This window comes from Catharus ustulatus, chromosome 8 (genome assembly GCF_009819885.2).
Source record: "Catharus ustulatus isolate bCatUst1 chromosome 8, bCatUst1.pri.v2, whole genome shotgun sequence".
In the NCBI taxonomy this organism is placed as follows: Eukaryota; Metazoa; Chordata; class Aves; order Passeriformes; family Turdidae; genus Catharus; species Catharus ustulatus.
Window position 1 is genome coordinate 13,349,037 of NC_046228.1, and position 23,999 is coordinate 13,373,035.

General features: G+C 50.3%; 2 protein-coding genes across 8 annotated transcripts in view; both read left to right on the forward strand.

Annotated features, from left to right (window-relative positions):
- Positions 1–4,603, forward strand: part of BTRC (beta-transducin repeat containing E3 ubiquitin protein ligase) — a 112,438-nt gene extending 107,835 nt beyond the window's left edge. For 6 of the 7 annotated variants that reach the window (XM_033065607.1, XM_033065610.1, XM_033065611.1 and 3 more), the window contains 3 exons: positions 49–127; positions 3,369–3,562; positions 4,578–4,603. In XM_033065607.1, coding sequence (XP_032921498.1) covers positions 49–127; positions 3,369–3,530 — 241 coding nt within the window. In that variant the 3' untranslated portion in view covers positions 3,531–3,562; positions 4,578–4,603. Of the gene's footprint in view, positions 1–48; positions 128–3,368; positions 3,563–3,751; positions 4,540–4,577 lie in introns of those variants that run through there. The other variant, XM_033065608.1, reaches the window with a different exon arrangement.
- A 10,865-nt stretch (positions 4,604–15,468) lies between these two features.
- On the forward strand, positions 15,469–23,907 carry LOC116999389 (solute carrier family 2, facilitated glucose transporter member 9-like). The gene is made up of 13 exons (XM_033066030.1): positions 15,469–15,568; positions 15,676–15,983; positions 16,887–16,985; positions 17,431–17,591; positions 17,674–17,798; positions 18,054–18,199; positions 18,280–18,412; positions 18,755–18,942; positions 19,070–19,180; positions 20,356–20,457; positions 20,995–21,070; positions 22,573–22,700; positions 22,898–23,907. Exons 1-13 carry the CDS (start codon positions 15,469–15,471, stop codon positions 23,135–23,137), a joined length of 1,917 nt encoding a protein of 638 aa, XP_032921921.1. The 3' UTR covers positions 23,138–23,907.
- The last annotated feature ends 92 nt before the right edge of the window (positions 23,908–23,999 follow it).

Consider the following 23,999-nt stretch of genomic DNA (forward strand, 5'->3'; position numbering starts at 1 on the left):
TTTTCTCTTTAACAGAGACATGGCATTTGTCTATTTTTTCACCACTAGGAAAATTAAAGTGTGGGATCTTGTGGCTGCTTTGGATCCCCGTGCTCCAGCAGGGACCCTCTGCTTGCGAACCCTTGTGGTAAGAGCTTTAGATAGAGGTATTGAAGAACTTGTTCAGAGCTGTCTTGAGTTGTGAAAACTCAAGTCAGTTTAGCCCTGGTCTGCAGGATCTTGAAATAATTTCTAGGGGTCTGGCTTTTTTGGGTGTCCAACTTCTTTCAATTTTGCAAGCTATTAATTACAAGCATTAAAAGTTAGTCTCTGGGCTTTTCATTCTACTCTGGACTTTTCAACAGTTTTAGTCTGTGGTTTGAAGTTAACAACTGAATCCGATTGTTGACTCATCCTTGGAGTCCATATGCTAGTGGGTTTACATTAATCTGTGTGTACCTTATGATGTAGGTAAGTTCTCTGAATTGTTGGCATAAAATTTCTTGAAAATACCACATTCCAAATTTGAGGAATAGGAACAAAAACACTCTTGGGATTGCTTTTAACTGCCTTTTGGGTGTTCAAAGAAAAAACAAGTAAGGACTGAAACAGTGAAATTGCCTTTTATGCTTAAACAGCAGCTACACTTTTCATACTGTCCACTGGTTTCTAGTGCAGGTCAATGATGGTGTGATTAAAATGTCATTATGTGAGTTCTAACAACATTCACAGTCATGTTTAATAAGGCTCTTACAGTAATGTGGGAAGGTTTTGAGAAAAATGCTGGGACAGCTAAGGCTTGGAGTGGTTCCTATGAGTTTTCCTCTACCACATTCAACCCAAAAAAACAGCACTGTTGCTGGGGATAAAGCAAGATTTCAACCAGTACCAAAATCTCATTGAAAAATAAGTACTATATATTTTTATTTCTTAGGTTGAAAGTGTTCGGGCAGTGTTTTGATTGGTATATGTTACACCTTTTCCTGCTGGGGCACGTGACTGTAGTCTGTGCTTTAAACAGGATCGTACCAAGGCTGTCTGATTCTCTAAAAGTGTGGTTACTTCTCACCAACTGAGCTGTGCTGGCTGACCTTCTGCACACTCATCAGCCACCTGAATTGCTCCTGTTATAGATTTCATTGAAGTACTTTACATCACATTTGGTGCAGGCTGTGAGGTTACTGGGACTCAGCTGACAGGTAGTAAGATCATTAAGCCTTTTCCAATCATGTATTTGGACCATCAGCTACTGGATTAGAGTCCATGAGAGCTTTGGATGCCCACAGGTGGTATGTTGAAAAACCTTCTTGTTAGCCAAATAGAAGTGCAAATAGTTTCATGGCTGAAATCCAGAAAAACCCTTTGTCATTGGTCACCCAGTTCCAAGCTATGGAACAACTCTGCCCATGAGCTCATATCCTGGGAGTCTAAGACTTAAGCTTGGTATTAGTAGTGTTTCTGCTCCAGTCTGAGACAAATGTGTGCCTAGTAACCTGTAGACTTAATTTAACCAGTGTGATTCCTCTGCATTTTCCAGCAGTGGACAGCCAAAGTGCCCCAGCTAATTATATTATAAATCAGAAGCAGTGGGATGGAAACACTGTAGGAATCTCAACACATGGATACTCATAAATCCCTGTTTGATAGCAATGGAGGGGGCCAAAAGCAGGGTGGGGAGCAGAGGAAGCTGTTGTGGTGCTTTTAGGACTTTTATGACAACAGGGTGTCCTTATACCCGCTTACCCATGCTTTGGTGTTTTTTTCTTCTTCCCTCGTCCTCCAAAATTAAACCTGGCTGCACAATGAACATCATGAGTCTCCTGCTGCTTGTGTTCAATTTTCAAACAGTAGGAGGAAAGTGCACAGATAACAAATGTTCGCTGCATGCCAGGTCCCTTCCAGTTTTGTCTTCCGTTAGCTGGAACAGTGGCCACATGAATTTGACAGAAGCTTTCCATGAACAGAATAAGCTCACAGTTCAGCTTTCCTTATGACAAACAGTCCAGGTAGGGCAGCCCACAGTAACTAGGATCAAAACTTTTGAAAGTCTCTCTCTCTCTTTCCCTCGCTCCCTCTCTCTCTCCCCCTCCCTCCTTTCCCCATCTCTGTGAGTAATCCATCAGTGGATCTGACTGTTGCAATGATACTTTTTCGAAGAACTTCCTTACTGCTATAACATAAAATCTGGAAAAATACTTCCCTTAAGAATAGGTGGGAAGACAGAAATTCGTAAGGTGTTTATAAGACAAACTGAAGTTACAGTTAAAAGATCTAAAAGGTTCCATTGACTAGAAATTCTAAAAAATTTCTCTTAGAATCTGGCTTACATGTGCATTTATTTTTAGATAATTTTGATTTAAAGATTTGTAAATTCACTTTAAAGCAGCAGTTGTTCTCTATAAACTGAGCTTATTTTTGTATTTTTCTAGTCTTTTGAAGACAAAGACTTCCCCTTTAGTAACTAGCAATTCTCTTTTGCCTAAATGTTTGATAAACCTGTAGTTTCAGTATTAAATTATTTTAAACCGTGTTTTTTTCCTGACCCTCAGAAACCCCTTACGATATGTGAGCACTAAAGAGAAATGTGTGTTCATGGAAGAATAAGGCTCACCATCACTGCTCAGTTTCTGTTCCCTGATGACCAAGGAGGAGGCCACTGCTCTTGGAGTATCATGAGCACCAAGAGAAAATAGGCAACACACAAGGGAAAGCAGAGTGAATTTGCTCTGTGATATCCAGGATCTTGCCATTGCCTCCTGTTAATTATGGTCTGAACTCTTGCCAAATCGTCATGCCATTTCCACTCAGCCTCAGAGCAGAATGCAAACTGCCTGTAAAGAATGCCCTTTCTAGATCATATTTTTAGAACTGCTTAGGAGGAATTACTGCTGTGTCACTGGACTTTACAACAGGCTTCTCGGTGTCCAGTGTTAAGCTGTTCCCTCTTCAGCAGTGGCAATGATGCCAAGTCGTGAATGCAAGTTCTCATTTCTTACCCTGTTACCTGCTGTACCTGGGAATGCTGCAATTTCAGGAAGGAGTTTTGCCATGGAATAAGGAAGACAGTGCACGTGTCAGCCTCACCAGAATTATGTGGGGAGGGAGTTTGGTTCATTCTGCACAGTGTGTGTCTAATATCAGGATTTAAGGAGTAGTGGGACAAATGTAGTATGAACTTCCTGCAAGTCAAGTACTCAGATATGGCAAATCCTTTTCCTTGAGAGAGGGTGTAATTTATGCTCTGGGATGGTGATGCACAGTGTGTCATGTGGAGTTTACTGACAAATTGATGTAACACTAAAATCAAACCCAAGTTCATCTTCCCTGCTCCATCCCAGATGGCAGTTAGTTTGCAAAGTAACATGCTGTGTCTCCCACTGGCATTTCAGGAGCATTCTGGAAGAGTCTTTCGACTTCAGTTTGATGAGTTCCAGATCGTCAGCAGCTCACATGATGACACCATCCTCATCTGGGATTTTCTGAATGACCCAGCTGCCCAGGCAGAATCCACTCGTTCCCCGTCCAGAACATACACCTACATCTCCAGATAAATAACACTACACTGTACCTCACACTCGCACAGGTAAAAAAAATAAAAAAAACTTTAAAAAATAAGGTGAGGTTCAAAGGTGACACTGGATGTAGGGTGAGCCTGCTGCTTGCATAACTGGCTGGGTCTATCAGTATTTGTCATCTTGTTTATACAGTAATTACAGTGTCCTGTAAAAGGACAGGAATTATTCTGGTACCTTAGATAGGGACTTTATTTTAGGATTTGTGACATGTGGTGCCTGTGACTCCCCCTGAAGAACTCCTCCTCCTTTGTCCATCATCATCAATAATTAAATCAGATACACTGCTATCCAGAAGGAAGAAGAGTTTCTGCAGAGCGAGTAGAGCAGCTGCTGCCTAACAAGAGGATGCAGATGGCCTGACCCTGGGCAGTTGTCACCAGGCTGGAGGGTTTTGCCAAGAACCTCCCTCTGAAGTGATGACCATTCTCCTCACTCTGCAGCAAGCTGATTCAAGATTACAGTTTGGCTAGGGGAGGAGACACTGAGGCACAAGCACAAGCCGAGGCAAATTAAATCAAGATGCATCAATGTGCAGAATAATTTATTGATAGGGCCCAGCCCTTGTTCTCTCTCACATACCATGGATGTTAAATTATTCATATCAGAGCCTGGTTGGTTTGCTCATCACCTTTTGTCTTGGCCAGCACAGTGTGGGGAGGACAAAATGTTTCATATGTTTGGGTCAGTTGTAGAGTGAATTTAATGCATATGAGTGAAGTGGGATAACATGATTGCCTGCGTGGGTGGATACATGCACAATTACTGTTAATAGCAGTATAAGAGCAAAGAATGGCAGAAGAGCTGACAGGCTTCTGCAAAGGGGTGTCCACAGTGACATTTTCCCATGAAAGTGCTCTGTCATGGGCCACATCCTGTATCCTGTTTGGTAACTGTACAGTGATGCTCTGGACCTGTCAGATCTTGATTTCTCAAACACTCTGGTCAATCAGATGTTATTTTAAATCATTAAAAGGCTTAGTATGAATGGGGTTTGTTTGGTTTGTTCTGTTTTTTCTCCCCCAGGACTCATTTAAGCTGCAGTATTTAAATGCCAGGACAAAAGAACTATCCACATAACCAATACTTGCTGAAGAGAGAGGCTCTCAGACTTGTTTCTGGAACAAAGTTGGCATGCGGTTGATCTCAGACAGGGTCTACTCAGCGCGGCTGACTGCTAAAGTGCTGCTATATCAGAAGATGACTTTTATCTTTCATGAACAGCTAACATTTTTAAACCTTCCCATCCCTTTCTTCCCTCATTCCCCTCTTCATGTTCACTCTTCCCTTTACTCCGTTTGGTTCCCCTCCAAGCCCAGTCACCAATGTCCTATGAATATATTTAAGATGTCGCCAGAATGCGTTGCTTTGCTGTTAAGCAGAAGACTTACAGCCACAGTGCATCCTGCTGAGAGTCACTTCAGGGTGGGTGGGAGGGTGGGTGGGGAGGAGGCTGCTACTCTCAGGCCAAAATCAATATCCATTGCTAGGCCTTTGAAAAAGCATTCAGCTCTGAAGAGCAGCAGAAACACTTATAACAGCCAGGCCATCATCCCCCAATCCCAGCTTCCCTGTGGCTTTTGGCTGTTCTGACTGCAGACTTATTTTTTATGGAGAGAGGACCCTTGAAATTTGACTATTATGAGCCAAATCCATCTTTTTCCTCTCCTGCCTGCTATGCTAACCCTTTGGAAGCTGGATGTGTATTGTAGTCTCCCCTTAACATCTGCTTGGCTGGGGAATGCTCGTCAATGAAAAGTTAAACTCTGTCCCGCCTAAGTCCCAAGCATGATGGACTGGGGCTGAGATCCTGTCCACCCCCACCCTACGTGAACTGTTGGCCCAGGACAGTATTTCACTAGCAAAGGGATTGTCTGTACCACCTTTCTGCTGCTGTTCTCCGTGAGGACAGTATGTTACTGATGGCTTATGAATCATTCTGTAAATTGGAAAACGTTTGAGGCTGGGCTGAGAAAGGAAGCTGGACAAGCTCCTATCTTTCCATTCCTTCTCCCCTCAGAGAGGCTGTAGCTGGGTATTAGAAGAGGGAGCTGTTAAAAACCTTGTGGAGCTCTCAAGAGCCACCTTACAGTGGAGACACTAACACAAACATTCTGGCCCTGACAGTAAGACTTTGCCTCACTTGAATGAGCAAATGCACACCCTGGAGATGGTGGTCGAGTAAAATGAGTGTGGCCATGAGAACAATCATTGCATTTAGCAATGACTCCAGGCCAGTTCTGCAGCATTTCTGGGACTGGCTTTGCTAGTAGGGATTGAGGAGTTTTTGATCCACTTCTCTAACCTATGTACTGCATTGCGGTTTGGGGACACAGGCTGATTAGTCCTTTTGCTGATAGCTGAGATGGGTCTTTGCTTTCTGGCTGAGAATTCTGCAAATTGTCATTGTTTAGAAGACAGAAATAGCCCTGAAGAGTAGGTACATGAGAAACAATTCTGCATGTCTCTGAACTAGACAGAGGTCTGGGGGTAAACAGCTCTCTTCACAGAGCTGGAACAAATTGCAGCTGGCCTGCATTTAGATCAGAAATGACTTTGTAAATCAGCCCCTGGCCATTCCAGGTTTAGGTCTAGATCTTCTGCTCTAGGTCTGGAAAAATCTCCACTGCTTTAGTGGGGTGTTGCAGTCCCACAGTAGGAAATCAAAGTCCTTTGTCTCTGGGCTGGAGGGGTTTAAACTGGCTTTGTTAATACCCTCTGAACTTGGCAGATGGGATTTTTTAATAAGCTTTTCTCATCAACTTCACTTTGCTGGGGAAGCTGTTGCGTTGTTTCTAATTGCTTGGGATACACTTTTTCCACCAGGGAAATCTAGCAAGGAGCTGGTCCAAGAGTTCCCAAAGAGCAGTGCAGAGGGCTTGAATAATTTAGGTGACAGCTAAGACAGACAAGAAGGCAATGGAGTTAGGGAGGAGAGCAAAGCTGGTTCCTGGGGAGTACCTAGTGCATTTCCTGAAGCATGTGGGCAGCAGTGTCAAGCATCTCAGAGCATGTGATGACACTGTTTTCTGTTTGAGCTATTACTGTAAAAGAGTCAAACAGGTCAACAGCTCTGTTCAGGTAACTGACAGAGTGACTTACCGCTGCAGAGTCATAAATAAGTTCTGAGTCACAATGCTTAGCCACAACTAATTTTGGCACTACTTTTTAAGTCCAAGTCGGCTGTTTTCAGGCAGCTCTACATATCATGAATACTGCAGTCCCAAAGCCAAAGTGGCAAGGGAGCAGAGAGAATCAAAATTCACATCCCAAACTTCGTTGAATTCAAGTTTTGAGTCTTAATACTATTTTAACACTGTCCCTCTAAGTTCAGGTATTACAAGGTCTGCTGCATGGCTGCATATCAGCAGGGGTTTATATGACCTTGGGTGAAGATTTGATAATTTTCCTCAGTTTGGTCATCCTCTGTCTTCCATTTCTGTTACTGTAGAAAACAATGATCTGTTACTCCAGCTGCTGAAGGCTGAAGAACTTCCTAAGATTTTAATTACATCTTTGTGGTCAACACCTACAAGGATGTGTTGTGTTTTTGCTGGTTGACTGAATTTGGTAGAACTGGCAGACTGGCTGGCCAAACACAAGAGACACCACCATTGCAACTTGTCCTTGGTTGTCATAGTCCTGCTGCTCCATGCTGCTCTATGCTGCTATTCTGTTGGGTCTTCAAGTGGTACCATACTTTGTACTCTGCTGTATAGAGCTCTTTTAAGGTACATTTAGCAAGCAACTGCTGGATTCCATTTTTGGCACGTGGTAAGAAAGGTGTGTCACCCTCAGGAAGGGACTGTGTGTAGGTACTTCAGATAGGACTGCATAAGGGTGAGGATTCCTACCCCACTCCCCAAGTTGTACAAATTTTCTGATAGCTAAGAAGGAAACTGAAGTTAACTGATCTAACTTGAACTTGAAACTGCCACAGCCTGACATTTGGTGGTGTTTATTGTGCACCCAGGGAGGAGCAATCTGCTAAGTAGATCTCCCAATGTCAGAAGAAAGTGGCTTTTTCAAACTCCCTTCCCTTAGGATATGTGTGCATGTGTGTGTGAGTGTGCAAGAGTGCATGTGAAAGAGAGGTTTCAGCATGAACAGGATGAATAATCCCTCAACCAGATTGGAGTAATTGCAGAGTTTATAATGAAAATAACTAGAACATGCCTGCTGAAAGGAGATAAAAAAGGGCTGGAAGTGTCTATGGGCTTTAAGTGTTGCACATTGCTTTGAAATTAAATACCTCTGCTGCTTAGAGATCGTCACAAATAGGAAGCTCATGTTAGCCTTCCACCTTGGATTATGGGATGGAAAGTACTGGAGGTGTGGGACAATATCTGTTGTGGCCACACCATCTCCTGCGTGTGACTCCTCTGCAACAGGGCACAGTTTGGCTTCAAATATTTCTCGTCCTCAGAGGAACACAGCTTGCTTTCAAATATGCAAATAGAAAATGGCATGAAGGAGTTTGCAGTGAGATAACTTCTACAGATGTCTCCTCTGGAGCAGCTCCCTCTGCTCCCTGTTAACATTCAAGGACAGACACATCCACTGTTGGAGCGAAAGGATTCAGGTGACAAGTTGAGACGTCTGTGATCATGAGAAACATCTAAATACTTTACACTTGTTTCTAAACTGGAAGCTGACTTGGACCACCATGCTCTACCTACCCACCTCCTGCTCCAAAGGATCCTTTTCTCTTTTTCTTCATTTTTTTTTGAACACTGAAAAAGCTGGAGAGTATCATGCACATTTCTCCACTTCCAGGTATGTGTATCTGCCCCTTCCACATGTCCCTTCCTCAGTCTGAGCAGAGCTCCAGGCTTGCTTCTGAGTTTTTTTGGCATCCCAGCTCCAGTGGGAAGCACCTCTCTAGGTTGGGCTCATGCCTGACTTTGTTAGATTCCTTTAACATGATTTTAAATCTGCCTTTTGTGGCTTATTATTCCTTAATTCACTGGGAAAGGGCAGTATTTCCATTTAATAAACCACAAATACTAGCAGCTCTCCTTTGCTGGAGAAGAGAATGAGATGGAATGTCCAGCCTTCCTACTTCAGGCTTGCTCTTAACTGTGGGAGGAAAAGGAGGAGATGACCTGAGCATTGAAAACTAGGGATGTGCGGGGATGGAGATGGATCTCTACAAAAGAGGGGACAGTGCTGAAAACAGATCTTTTAGCTTGTGCAGTTGGCTGGGAAAAATGGAGGTTTTCCATGATCATAAGTCATCAGGAGGTGATCAAGTAAGGCTCCAGCTGTTGAACTTGTCCCTTTTAGGATGCAGTGGAGACATGAGGAGAAAGGGATGGTCTAAATGACACTTTACAAGAGAAGAATGAACTTTGCCAGGGTCTCCAAGTGGCATGCATGATGCATTTGACATGCTGAGCTTTGCCCTACTGTTCCCCCCAAAGTGATAAGTAGTAGCTTCCCAGAAGGAGGGGGGAAAACAGCAAGTGACCCAGCTCTCCTCAGAGGAGGTCTCCATATGAAATTCCTCTATCCTGCTGGAAAATACCTACTGGATTGATTGGCATGAGGGGGTTACAGTCTTTCTGCCCCCACTTTTAATTCAGAAATGGAAGCAGCAGGTCCCTTGGGTGTGTTCCTTCTCCAAAATCCCAGTAGTGGGTTGAGAGGAATGGCTGCCTGCCAAGACGGAGCATTTGGCTTCCCCCTTGCCCCATTTTGTTTAAAGATGAGGTGCAGCCAAACTACTGGGCAAAATCCCCAGAGCAAATCGCCAGGGAGAGCATTGGCACACGGGCAGAATAGATAATCCTTTGACTGGTCAGAAGACTCTTCCCATGACTTTGTGCTTGTTCCCAAAGACTGCTGGGCTTCCACATACCTTGTCCAGCAGATAACCCATGTGAGCTGGCAACACTAGTTGATCCTTCGGGATGTTAAGATGATACTCTCAGAATCAGAGGGATTCTGATGTACATGGATGTGCAGTAAGCCCTTTAGATACTATAGGCAACTCCTAAATAAGTCCCTTTTTTTAATAGCCTATCATCCTAAGAAATACCTTGATTTCTGCTCAAGCAGGAGCCAGTGGCCAGAAAATCAGCATGAAACACAAGTCTTCATCACAGAGCAGTGTGCTCATACCTGCATAATGAACAGTTTTTTGCCTTCACAGGCAAAGTGTTTTAACCTCCTGGCACTGGAACACTGGTTTACATCTGAGCAAAACTCTGCGTGCAGGAGGCACAGCAGTGGGCTGTTTGCAGTGGCTTTTACAAGGAGCTACCTATGAAAATTTTTGGGCAATTCAGCGTGAAAATCTGGAGCTGCTTTTGAGTGTAAAACTTTGCTTTGACTACTGTGTCTTTATCATGCGAGGCACTGCAGGGCTTAGCCTGGCCCCAGTTTTAGCATGGCAGAACAATAGTGTGGACCCCAGCAAAGTGTATTGTCCCATTTCTTCCCATCATTTTCCATCACTGCATTTAGGAGAGCTGCATGCCTGCCAGGCCAGCCTGTGCTGCATCACTCCAGCCTGCTCAGGCTGGGGTGGCTGTGGAAGTGGGAGAGGTGAGAAAGAACATGGTTTCTCCAGAGTTTTCTGTTTGTTACTCTGCTATATTTGTTATCTGGATTCTTAAGTAATGAGTGCTTTGAATTTTGTGATTATGTTACGGTGATGTGTAGTTAATGTACTAATGTTCACTTGAGCTAGGATCATGGTAACAGTGTGGTTTGTTTTGTTTTGTTTTTTTTTTTTAACTGTTCAGAAAATAACTTAAATACAAAGATTAAGCTGTGAATCTCTCCTGTTTTCCTTTCGGGGGGGAAGACACTGTCAAATTACCAATCCTGTATCTTCCTGGAGCCCCATGTGTGTGAGTCACACTTCTGCTACACATGTACTGTACACAACATCTGCAGTGTGAACACCTGGAAGAGCTGGGTACGAAAGGTGGACGGCTTTGCCCCGAGCCTGAGGTGGATGCAGCTTCACAGAACATAGAATCTGCAGTAGCCAGTCTCACCTCAGAGCTGCTGCTCATGGACAAATGCAGCATAAAAAACTGCCCTGGCAGTCAGAAAAATACCACTTATTCCTAAAACCACAGCATACTTTTTAATTAACACTCTCTCCATTCATAGTTAATGGCCTCTGGCTGGGGCAGATGAGTCTGCCCTGTGAGCCAGAGAGTGGCTGTGACTGATAGAGAAGAGTTGAAGCCATCCTGCCCATTAAAAAAGTGTGGGGGGAACCTATAAAGACTTTGTGTTTTTCTGGGTACTGTTGCAAGATCGTGGTAGGAGAAGCACAAATTTGTTTTATAAGCTAATCAGAATCCTGCTGTTCAATAATGAGTGAGTAATTGACATATCGCAGCACCACAACGCAGTTCCATGGCTGGGGATGCTGCCATGCTCACTGCTCGCCCGAATCAGAACACAAGCACCCTTGCCCTCAGAATACCTTCCTCTTAAAAGTGCTCCTTGGATAGCAGCCTTGGATCTTTCCATTTTACTTAACAGCCCCTTTTAAAACAAAGGCCACTGCAGTTTTAAGATCCCGACTCCAGGGGTGGTCAGAAAACAAACAAACCCCTGCACTCCCGACATCTCTCTCCCTGCTGACTCCATTCTTGGGAGCCAGCGGGGGACTGGAGATTGTGAAGGCTCCTGCTTTTTCTGAAGTGCTGGGAGCAGGATTCTTGTCACTTCTAATCTCCATCTTCCCTTGTGACAGGGTTCCCAGCAGCCCTGTGCTTTATTTGGCAGTGATTTGGTGTTAATATACATACATGTGTGTGCACACATATATATTTTACATACATATATTTATACCATTTTAACCTTTTCTGCTCTGTCTCTGCTATTTCCTCCCATCCAATAACAGATTTGGAAGAGGAGTTGCAGTTACAGGCTTCTTTCATTGTTTTGGATTGGTCTGTAACACAGAATGCAGCTTGATTTTAACAATCTGTGAGTGCTAACACACAAAAATGAGACCCCTTCCATGCACACAAAATGAGACCCCTTCCACACACACAGTCCCAGTGTCTGTGTGTACCCAAACTACACACACACCACCCCTCCCATGAGAAACAGGTTCTCCTTGTGGGTTGTCTCTAAATGTTCCTTAGATAGTCCTTCCCCTTCTCCTTGATGTTTAAAGATGAGAATCAGTGTCTTTATTTCAGATTTCTAGGACTAGGACAGTGGTGTCCTGAAGGGCATGAGCTGGAATACTATTAGGAAATCTGGACTGAAATCCAAAAACTCAAGTACTAAAGAGAGTCTTTGAGAAAGCAAAGCAATCTCAATTGTAAATTTCCACAGGAAAAGAATGAACAGCTTATCTTAAATAGATTCAGTGGTTAATTACCCTTTCTGTTTAAAAATGTGTGCCTTATTTCCACTTCAAATGAAGGAGGAAAGTAATGTTTGCCATAGCTTCAAATTAACAGCGTTTGATCAACCTACAGCTTTAAAATGAAATCTCTTGTTTGGTGGTTTTTTATTGTTGTCTTATATACATGCTTTCAAGATTATAGTAAGGTACTTTTTGGAAAGGGAGAATTGGCCAGTTTAGATTAGCTAGGCTAGAAAGAATGTAATTCTTACAATAACTGTTTAGGATGAGTTTAGCAGTTGGTGGTTTGAAGAGGATGATGAGCTCTCGGGAGAGAAGGCAGTGTGGCCAAGGAAACAAAAGGCCCTGAGCAGGCAGATATGCTGTGATGCTGCCGTGGATTTCTGTGGGTGAGCTGGCTGGCTGTCCTGGGAGTAAGGGCTGTGCCTGGTTCCAGCAGTATCCTGCCTCTTTTGTTCCAAGGCAGTGTGTGGCACAACTTCCTGTGCAATGGCACACATGTCAGTGCCCAGGATGTGGAAATGACTCAATGTTTGAATAAGATGGGAATAAGATGCCACTTCTAGTCTTGAGAGCTCTGGATAGCCGTGTTTTTCCAAGTGTTCAAGTTGCTCCACAGCCAGCCCATGCACACTGGCCATGACCCAGGAAGGGCTGCTAGAGGAGAAGAGAGAGGGAAAATAAGCTGCTGCTTGCACTCTCCCATGCAGTGGGCTGCAACCATCAGAGATCTCAATCTGACCCCTCTGCCAGCTGATCCATGCCCAGAAGTGCATGTCAGTAGCAGCCACTTTGCTTTACCCTAAAAGAGCTCACACACACATTAATTATATCCCAAGAGAGATACTCCTTTTTTCACATCCATGTTATCTTCCCATCCTGAGCTTTTTCTCCAAAATTATTTGGTGACATGTACCTGACTGGTAGGAGCAGCTAGAAATCTCCAAACCAACAGAGAGTTGCTGAACTGTGGGGCTGATCAGCTGGGCACCACTGAAGTTAGGTAAGGAATATGACCAGGGAAGCCTGGGCTGGAAAGGTCTCACCTTAACGGGTAAATAGCCTGCCTGCAGATGGAGAACAGTCAGATGAGCTTTCCAGTGCAACAAGGCAGCAGCCTGAGCTGTCACTGAGGAAAGCAAAGCACTGACTTCAGTATGGAGGCCACTGTGGTTTGAAGGAACTGGAGCCCCTGTTAACATCACACAGCTGATGTATCCAGAACTCCCATGCCCCAAGCGCCCTTTACAAAGGCAGATCAAGGAAAGCTTCTCCCCCAAGGGGCAGAAAGCAGGGGAGGCTGCCAGACCATCTCAGTTTCTGCAGTGTCAATTCCGAAGGGGCAGCCCTGGCAAACTGCTCTGACCTTCGGAGCAGGCCGATGTTTGTGAGCAGCTCTGCCCACCCTGCCTGTCCTGCCGAGTTCCCTCTCCTCCAGCACAAGGAAAGGGGTCAGTGGCTGCCAAGCAATGCATCTCTTTGCCTTTGCATGAGCTGCTTATTGCTTCCTTGTGGAATTTATCTACTTTGGACTACACGATGCTGCTGGGCAAACCCCAAGAACCAGCACTGGAACCACATCCTTTCCAAGGGATTTCTGTCTCATCTTGGAAAACGGGACAGACCTTCCAGAGGGGAGCTGTTAGCTCAGAGGAAGCCCTCAGGTGTCCCAGCTGCTTCTCCATCCCTCTGGCCTCAGCAAATGCCATCATTCTGTGCAGGGTGTGTGCTGGGACCTGCTACACCTGCTGCTCTGCCTCTCCCGGTTCTCAGGGGTGTCTGTGAGCCTCAGGCAGTGTCAGATGCCTTGAGGAAAGGAGGTGCATGAGCATCCCATGGCATGGAGTGCTGGGACAGGGACAGCCCCAGTGCTGTGTCTGGAGTCTGGGGCTGCAGCGAGGCAAGAGTGGAACGGGAGCTCTGGGAGTGACGATGGGTGGGGATCAGGGTGGTTTATGGGCTCACAGCCACTTTCCCAGACACTGGGAATATTTTAGCCAGGGATACCTTGTGTGGAGGCAGGGGAGGAATGCCTGCAAAATGTGGAGACAAGCTCCCTTGCAGCTCAGAGTAGTGGCTGTTTCTCACCAGCCCTTGTCTGTCGTGTGCCACTATCATCGGGTCAGGTCACAGGAGTGTCTCCAATTAACCCAGCCCCCTGGTGATCCTTAATTGGCACTCCAGGCTTTCCTCCTCCCCCTTCTTGCCCCACCACGAGTTTCTCACCTCTACATCTGCTGCTAAGCCTCTGCTCCCAGCATCTCAGCCACTGCTGGGAACCAGTGACCATAACCCATATTTACTCCCTAAATCAAGGCACCAGCCAGCCCCTGGCTTGGAGCTATGTCCAGAGAATGTCCCTGCTTGGTCCCCAGCATCAGGCTGTGTGGCAGGAGGAGGGGCTGTGGCTGCAGGGATGAGCACGGGCTTGGGGACCGGTATGGCCCTCAGTGCAGAGGAGCTGGGAGTTCCAGGGGGGTTTTTTGGTAGGTGCTTGCCACGAGAGTCCCAGGGTGGGTGAGAGATGGCTGCTGCTGTTTCCTCTTTCCAGTGCTCTTTCCAGAGACCACTGGACACATTTAACCCTCTATGTGCTGCTCCCAGAGATGAGCCATGTACATGAATGACCAGAGTTGGAGCATGGCTGCAGGACACAGCATGACCTGGCTCATCATCCTGTCCCAGTTTGCTGCTTTGCCCCATCTTAGTAAGGGCTTGGGGTGAGTCCTGGGCATGTTTAGGGCTGCCCTGCAGCACTGCAGGAGCTTTGGGCATGGCTGGGACCCACGGGCTGCATGTTGTCTTGCTGAGTCTTCTCACCCATGGTTAAGTCCATTAAAATGGATCTTCATCCTGCTGCTCTGGGGATGAGCCACGACTATCCCCAGAAGGACTCTGGCTCCTGTGGGTCTCCTGCATTGTGACCCTGTCACCAAGGTCTCTGCAGCCACCCAGCAAAAAGGTAAAGGTGATGCCCTGATCCAGATGTGGAGAAACAGAGTCTGGGCAAGACACAGCAACCCTTGAGCAGGGACCAGCACTGGGAAAACTGAACACTGGCAGGCTGGCACAGGCTGGTGGCTGGGGTAGAGGGCCTGATGCCTTCAGGAAGAGCTGGAGGCTCATGTGCAGGGAGGAGATCAGAGCTGGAACATCCTCCATGGGAGAATGTGGTGCCTGGACTCTCCCACACCCCAGAGAGCCCAGCTGGGGCTGGCACGGCAGGCCTGGGTGTGCCCATGTGGCTCTTCCCAGCTCTGCTCCACTTTCCTGGCCCCGCAGAACCGTCCTGAGTGGGGCCAGCCTGTCGGGACCTGTCCCTTTTAAGCCCTTGGAGCTGTTGCCAGCCGTGGCTTAGTGGGGTCCCCATCCTTTCAACTGGCTGTTCGGCAAATTAAGAGCTTGCTATTAGGCTGCTAATTAAAGACACTTCATTAGCAGCAGGGGAGGCAGCTCCTGGCCGCAGCAAAATTGGATTCCTCTGAGCAGCCATGAGCTGATTCTCTCCTCTCCGGGGCTGGGGGCTGCGTCCCTCCGTGTCCGGCTACCAGGCTTTCCGGAGTGCAGGGAATGGAGCACATCTACCCCACGGTGGGAGAGAGGCCGGAGGTGCTCGGGGTGTCGGGCGATGTGGGGCCGTCCCTTCGCCGCCAGCCTTGGGGATGGCGCGGTGATGTTGCCCCACTTAAGGTTCCCGGGGTCACTCCGGTTTAGAGGGGACATGCGAGAGTCCTCAGTGGTGGCAGAGCATCACGTCAGTGGTTCCGCTGCCCCCAGGCTGGGCCCTGAACCCTGATGGGGCTGAGCAGCCCGGAGGTGCTGCCCCTGCCCCCGGCGAGGGGAGAGGCTCCCGGACTCCTCCTCCGGCCGCCCAGGAGCCTCCAATGAGCCCCAGGGCGCCCGGGCTGCCCTGCCCTGCCTTCCCTTCCCTCACCCCCTCCTTCTCCTGTCTAAAAATGGGAGAGACCAGCCGGGCCGCAGGACCGGGGCTACCTTCCTCCCCCTCTCCTCCTCCTCCGTCCCCGCGCTCCGCCTGCAGCCCCGCGCCGCCGCTCGGGAAAGGGCCCGGCGGGGACATCGCTGGGGTGAGCTCCTTGCGGCCCGGGAGGGCTGCCCATCCCATCCCCGTCTGCCTTACGGTGTCCCTGTCCCCCTCTAGCCCCTGGCCTGACACCCCGCGGCCTGACATCCCCCTCCCCTTTTTCCCGGCTTGGGATTCCTGATGGGATTAGGGGGGATTTGCTGTGCGTGAGCCGGGAGCTGCTGGGTGCTACGAATCCGGCTACCGTGCGGGCGGTGCTGCGAGCAGGGTCGGGCTGTGGGAGCTGCGAGCGGGGCTGCTCCTTGGGACGCAGGCTCACCCCGTGTCCGCAGACATCCAATGCTCCGGGGACATTCAGTGCTCCGGGGTGCAGCACCCAGGGCTGTCCCTGCAGCTGGGGCGGCTCTGAATGTCCCTGAGCACCCCGATGCTGGGATGGGCTGTGTCAGAGCTGCAGGGTGGCTGTTCCTCGCAGTGAGCAATCCCAGCAGCTGGAGCGGGACACAAAGGCGTTGGACGGGGGAGAGGGTTTAGGAGGTGTTTTGGGGTGGGCTGGCACCTTCCATAGGGACCTTTCAATGGTGTTGGGCCAGCACTACTCAGCTGCTCCATTGAGGTAGGGGCTGGGTGTCCCTCCTTTCTCCAGCTGCCCCATTCCATCTGCTGCCCCTCCCAGCTGGGGGCAGAGGTGCCAGGTGACCCAGGCTGGGTCATTGCCACGGCAAAAAGCCTCACACCACGGCCACAAGATCAGCCACGAGGAAGCTGGATCAGCTGGGCTGGGTGCTGGGCACTGGCAGGAAGCAGTGCTCAACGCAACATTCCATTGCATTTGGGTCTTTGCTCTGGGCCAGGATCATCCCTACTGGAAAAGGAGCAGTTCATGACACCTTGGCTCCTAGCTCTGCTGGCCAGGGCTGTGCTGATCCTTCCTCCTCTTTCCTAGCATCTCACCTTCCCCCTGCTGTCTGTCACCCTTCTGGTATCCTTTGGCTCCTCCATGCTCTATGGCTACAACCTTGCTGTGGTGAACTCACCGGCAGAGGTAAGAGATGGGACACCTCTCTAGGAGCAGGGAAAATGGCTCTGCATTCCTCCCTTGGATGGTGGAGGAACAGCTGTCCAGAAGCCCCACATTGGCATTTTCCTTGAGCAGTCACCCAGAGAGGAATAGCATGGGAGGGACGTCAGAGTCCATGTTCATGTACACCAAACTGGTCCCCTGAGAAAGGAGGGCCTGCAAAGCTGGCCACAACCTCCCTGCTCCAGCTTGAGTGCTGTCTGTAGTATCTTTAAGTCATCCTTAGGTGGCTCATCTCAGGTGCTGAGACCTTCTGAGCAACCAGACCAGCACATCCCAGTCATCCCCAAACATGTTCTGCCCTGCATCTCCTTTAATGCTGTCAAACCCATGATATTGTCCCTATAGACCCTGTCTTCCCTTGTCTCCCCCTTTCTGCCAACACATCCTGTGTGTCTCTGCCCTGCAGCACATAAAGGCTTTCTACAATGCCACGTGGTCCCAGCGGTACGGACACGGGCTGGCCCCCGGCCCCCTGACCCTCCTCTACGCCCTGACTGTCTCCATCTTTGCCCTGGGTGGGCTGGTGGGCTCCTTGCTGGTTGGGGTGCTGGTGGAGCAGTACGGCAGGTAAGGGTGTCATCCCATGGGCCAGGGTGGCTGGGAGGTGGGATGGAGCTGGAGGAGCTGCCCTGCTGCTTGTGCCTGCCAGGAATGGTGCTCTGAGCCGCAGTGCTCTCCTCGTCCTCCTGGCCGGCGGCTTCATGGGCTTCAGCCGGGAGCTGGGATCCCCCGAGATGGTGATCATCGGCCGCTCCATCACGGGGCTGCACTCAGGTGGGTGCTCCCTGGGCTGTGCACAGCCCTTTCCTCACGGCTCAGTCCTCTACAGCCATTCCTAGAGGGATGGAGAAGGCTTTGTATTCCCCACAGGCTCTGTGGAGGGGTTCTCGGTACAGCCAGGGCCACCTCCAAGGGCATGAGGTCCTCACTGTGGATGATGCTGGGCATGGGTGGAGATGGACCAAGGGTCTGGCTGGGTACCCTTCTCCCTACTGCCTCTGCCATCCCAGTCCCTTCTGTGCCCCCCAGGTATCTGTCTCAGTGTGGTGCCCCTCTACCTGGGAGAAATCGCTCCCAAGAACCTGCGGGGATTCCTGGGCCTCATGCCCAGCATCTTCATCTGCCTGGGGGTTTTCTCTGCCCAGGTCCTGGGCCTCCCAGAGCTGCTGGGCAAGGTGAGCACAGTACCCCAGCCCACACATGCTGGGCGCTGCTCTGCCCTCCCCATGACACATCCCATTTCAACTCCTCTCAGGACAGGTTCTGGCCCCTTTTCCTGTCAGTGGTGGTTGTTCCTGCCTCCCTCCAGCTCCTGCTGCTGCACTGCTTCCCTGAGAGCCCTCGGTACCTGCTGATAGAGAGAAATGATGTCTGTGGGGCCACCAAAGGTGAGAGGATATCCTGGGGGAGACTGGCTCCGGAAGGTGCTGGGTGCTTCTCCAGGGTCTTCCAAGAGCAAGGTTCATCCTCATGGCATTCTTCCACACCTGACAGCCCACTGCAGTCCTGATGGTTCAGCCCTTCTGTCCCACCTGGCTGTGCCACAGCATTTCCATGGTGCCCAGCACTGTGGTGTGAGGCTTTTCCTCATTTCCCAAGGATGCTGAGCCCCATAGGGAGGCTGCTGGGAAGGACGGGCCAGGGTAGAGCCAAGCCCCTACCCTGTGCTGTACCTGTGAGCATCCACCCCGTGCTGGGGACACGTGTCCATGGCCCCACTCTCCCCACAGCACTGCACCGATTCCTGGGGACCCCCGACGTGCAGGATGTGATTGAGGAGATGAAGGAGGAGCAGCGGTCGCTCTCCTCCATGGAGATGGTGTCTGTCTGGCAGCTGCTGCGGGACCGCTCGGTGCGCTGGCAGACGCTCTCGGTGGTGGTGGTGAACGCCGGCATGCAGCTCTCGGGGATCGATGCCGTAAGCCCTGCACGGTCCTGGCCCCGGGACACGGCTCTGCAGACACTGAGCTGAGACCTGGCAGCTCATTTCATCGAGTGCCCCATGGCTCCAGCCCCCAGCTCATGCTGTGTCCCCTCCTCGGCAGATCTGGTTTTACACCAACACCATCTTCGAGAACGCCGGGATCCCCGTGTCCCAGATCCCCTACACCACCATGGGCACCGGCGCCATCGAGGTTGTTGCTGGGCTGATCGGGGTGAGTGAGGGACAGACAGATGGACACAGGTCCTGCATGCCACAGCCCTCTTGCCAGCTTCCAGCACCAGCAAACAGGGGGGACAGAATGGACCCCAAAATATTATCTGTGCCACAGCAAAGCTCCTTTTCTGGGGGGCAAAGTATTTGGCATGGAAATGATGGGATGGGAGATGGGATGAGGTGGGTTCAATTTAGGAGTCACACCTAGGAGTGGTGGGATAATTTTAGGGTAGCAGGGAGGCTGGGTAGAGATGGCAGGCAAAGAGCAGGTTGGAGATGATGGAGGGAACTAGAAGTTCCTTCTGGCTCTTGCTTTCATTGTCCCTCTGTTAGCAGAGCCACATGTCCCCATTTCCCCCTGCCCCCAGCCAAGCACTGGCCTGGCCCCAGGCTAGCAGCCCTGCCCCCCCAGCCAGCCCTCATTTAGCTGGAGAGTTAGCACTGGGCCAGGCAGATTTATGGCCCTTGTCCCATCTGCAAGTGTCACCCAGGGCCAGCCCAAGCCACCCGGCACTAAATCCACTCCCTGACAATTACAGAGATGGATGGGGGTGCCTGCTCCCAGAAAACAGGGAATGAGTGGGGGGCTGCTCCCCTCTCCTATAACCCAATCCAGATCAGAGGGAGGGTCCCCTGCCTCTCTGAAGGGTACCCCCTTCCCCCCTCCCTGTCTGTGGGGGTGTCCCAGCCCCCCGGCAGTCGCCCAGCATAGAGCCAGATTGCTTGGGAGCAGCCCCACAAATGGCCCCCGATGGACATGCTGAGATTGGTTATAAAATTACAGGCATTTGTTCTGCTGTCAATACCCTGCCTGCTCCCGCTGCTGCTGCGCTGCCTGCCCACACCCTGCTTTGCCCACTGCCCCACGAACATCCTGTGCCCCAGCACCTCCACCTGGCACTGATGCCAGTGTGGCTTCCAGGTCACCCCAGCCAGCCCCAACCCTGCACCCTAACCCCTGCTCTGTGGGACCCATCTCCTGACCCATGCATGCTCACCCCTGGCACTTTCCATGCCCCAGCCCCAGCCCTGGAACTCTGAGCTGGGGTTGCCCTGATTCCCAGGTGCCACCGGGAGCTTCCTCCCACCTTCAGCTGGATCTGAGGTTCAGGGGTGGTCCCATGCACCTTGGAGCTCCCCAACACCCTGTCAGTGTCTGCTCTCTCCTGGCAGTGCTTCACAATTGAGAGGGTGGGCCGGCGGCCCCTCATCATCACCGGCTTCTGTGCCATGGGTGTGTGCTCGGCTGGCATCACCATCTCCCTGCTGCTGCAGGTAGGGCCTGGCCACTGCCACCCCCAGGAAAATCTGGGGCTCAGTGGTGGAGGAATGGGTAGAATCCTGGGGGAAGGAACATGCATGGAAATGAGAGGTGAGCTGGCTCTTCCAAGTCATGTTTTCCCTTCAAAGTTAAAGAGAAGGTAAGTTTAGCCCTAAGAAAAACAACAACAAAAAAAGAAAACACAAATCCATATGAGAAAAATCCTGCTGCTTCTTGTAGCTTTTTTTGGAGAAAAAGTTTTTCCCAGGGAGGCAGCTGTGAAGTGCCAGGGCGGGTGGAGGGTCCTTCTCCTGCTGTCTGGTTCCTGAGGATGCTCCATGGCTCTGCAACATCACGAGCTGCTGGGCTCGGCTGAGGCTGACCCTCACCAGCTTTACCCCAAACCACCCCTGCTTGTCTGCATGTCACCAGTGTGTCCCGTGTGGCCACTGTCCCCAAGAGCCACCACCAAACCAAGCTGTGTCCCAGGGGTGCTGGGGGAAGCTCAGGACCAGCCCCAGCAGCATCCCCAGCCCGGTGTCCCCTCGCAGGCCGCCCTGCCCTGGATGCGCTACGTCAGTGTCGCCTGCGTGGTCGGCATCATCGCTGGCTTCTGCATGGGACCAGGTGGGTCTGGGGGACTGGGGAGCAATGGGGTGGGAATGGGGGCTCCAGGAGACCCCTGGGGTTTGCAGGCAGCTGACAGGACCTGAGCCTTGGTGCTGTCCCCATGGTCAGGCCCTGGTTTATGATGCTGTACCTCCAAGTGAAACCCCACCACAAACCCCTCCAGCCCCACACATCCCCAGGGCATGCTCTATCTCCTCCTGCTGGGCCATGCTCCAGGAGGAAGCAGAGTGAAAGCCCTGGCAAGCTTTCCAGGCCTCTGTGGAGGTGTCACCACTCCTATCTCAGTGCAGCTGGTGAGAATCATCCTGCCCTGAGTACAGGCTCCAACAGCCAGGAGTGAAACCTGGACTGGTTTACCCAGTTGATGTATTAGCAGAGCTCTTAACAGATCTATAATTCATCCTCAGCCCAGACTTTATTCACTGTAATTACATCTTTAATTAGGATTTTAATGGCTCATTGTTCACAAACAATGATGAATAGGAGTTTTAAAACAAAAAAAAATATATATCTCTGTTCTGGGCAAGCTGTGAGTAAGAGTCCATCAGGGGCTCCACTCCTCCCTCACTTCACACACTTGTTTTTTGATTCATCTTTCCCCTGCATTTATAAAGAGGTCCAGCCAGCCCTGTTACAGACAGTTGGGACCCCAGACATGTCACCATATCAAATACAATACCTTTGTTAGTTTGCTGTGTGTCTTGGAGTGTACTCTGGACCTCAGATCCTGCCCCCCAATACAGGGACAATCCTGGCATCCAGGACTTCTGGCTCAGTGACACTTGGCTGGAGAAAGTAGGTCCTTCTATAAGAAATAGCCACAATCTGTATCCAGTTTTCAGACCACTTACAAGTTGGCTTGGGAAACCACTTCCATACATTCTGGGTTTTTTCACTATACATGGGAAAAGCAGGTTGGTAAATGGCTTTTCTGTGTGCTATGGGAGATTCTGATGCTCAGAAAAGTTGTTGCTTCTTTCCTTCCTGAATCAACCACAGTGGCAACAGAAACTGATTGACAAAAGAAAGTTTTCTAAAATGTTTTGATCAAGGGAATCTGGAAAGGGCATAATGGAGGGTGTCAGGAAGATGTTTCTCTATGCCTGTGATCTTTATGAGATTTAATATATCAGCATTTAGAAACATTTTTAGAAAACAAGGATCCACATGAAATGTTTCACCTTTATTTTGACTCATTCTGAAACTTTCCAGTCATGCAACTTGGGGAACTGGCCTGAGCACTCAGCATGTGCCAGTGTGGTATGTCAGGGGGACATCACCCACCCCCCCAAGACATATCCCAAGGGAGACCAAGGGTAGGACACTCTTCCACCACATTCCCTGTCTCCTCCAGCTCTCCCAGCACCACCAGTTTGAACCATGAGTCTCACTGGGCTCCTGCCCTTAGGCCACAGGACTGAGGTGGCAAAACCTGTTGACCCCAGGGGTACTTGGGTCAACCTGTCCCCCACACCCTTGACTGTCCCCTCCCCCTGCAGCCGGTGTCCCCTTCCTGATGACAGCTGAGCTCTTCATGCAGTCGCACCGCCCGGCTGCCTACATTGTGGGGGGCTCTCTCAACTGGCTCTGCAACTTCACCATCGGCTTCATCTTCCCCTTCTTGCAGGTACCAGTTCAGAGGGGCCCTGGGAGATGGAGGGAACAGACACAGCCCTGCTGCTCTCCCAACATGCCCAGGCTCTTGGCTCAGCTCAGTGCTGGACAGAGCCAGCCCAGGGCAGGGTGACGGGAGGGGACACTGCCTCGTGCCATGCCCAGTTTGGGAGGGCCTGGCTCTCTGCTTCATCTTGCTCTTGTCCCCAGATGTCAGCTGGTGCCTTTTGCTACCTGGTTTTCTGTGCTGTCTGCCTGCTGGTGGCCCTGTATGTCTACCTTGTCATCCCTGAGACCAAGAACAAAACCTTCATGGAGATCAGCCACATCTTTGCCACGCGCCGCTCTGTCCTCTCTGTCCCAGCCCATCTCATTGGCATGATGAAGCTCGATGGCTATGGGACTTTGGAGAGCAGCTCCCTGGAGGGCTCAGGCTCCAGCCTGCCCTGATCTGAGTGGGCTGGGCTGGATGGGGATGGTGGAGGAGGGACTGGGGAAGGATGTGGGAGCCAATTTGTTCCAACTTGGTCAGCTCTGGGTCTCCTAGGTCTCTCCAAGGCACAATCTGCACCCAGGATGAGCCCCATTGATGTACCAAGGTTGCACTGATTTCTGGGCATGACCCCCATGCTGGAGGAGAGTCCCCACAGAGACAAGGGGACCTCCTGAGGCAGGGGATTCTCACTGCTCCTGGATGTGGGGCCTTGGCAAGAACTTCTGGCATGAGCTGTTAAATAAAGAGCATTGCCACCAGAGCCATTGTTTGGCAAGTTTAGCCTGGAATGGCAGCAACAGGAGTGTGCTGGAATGGGTGGGTGCTTCTCCAGTACCAGGGAAGAGCAGACTGGAAAGAGGAGCTTGTCCTCCCCACTATGATGGCTAGAAAGGTCAAAGTCACCCCACATTTTCTAGGCAGGGTGATCAGGATGGCTCCCAGATTCTTGCATCTCACCCCAAGTTGGTCATGCAAAGCTGGAGGTTGTTGCAGAAGGGACATCGAGCAGCTCTGAGCTGGGGGTGACTGTCCAGTCATTGTGCCCCTCCACAGACTGCTGGAAGCCCTTGGTGCCTGGCCTTGTGTGCTGGCCCCGCAGAGTGCTCCCACAGGAGCCCTGCACACTCCCGAACTCTCTGGAGGACAAAGGGATCCAGGATACACCCTCATCCCCTTACTGCACCATGAATTGCTGTGACCCCAAGGTGCTCTCCAGGCACGACCTCCCATGTCTCTGCCCTGAATTCTGGGGGCTGTGTTTGGAGGGAGAGGCTGTCCTGTGTCCCAGGACACCCCCACAGCAGCTCCCACAAATAC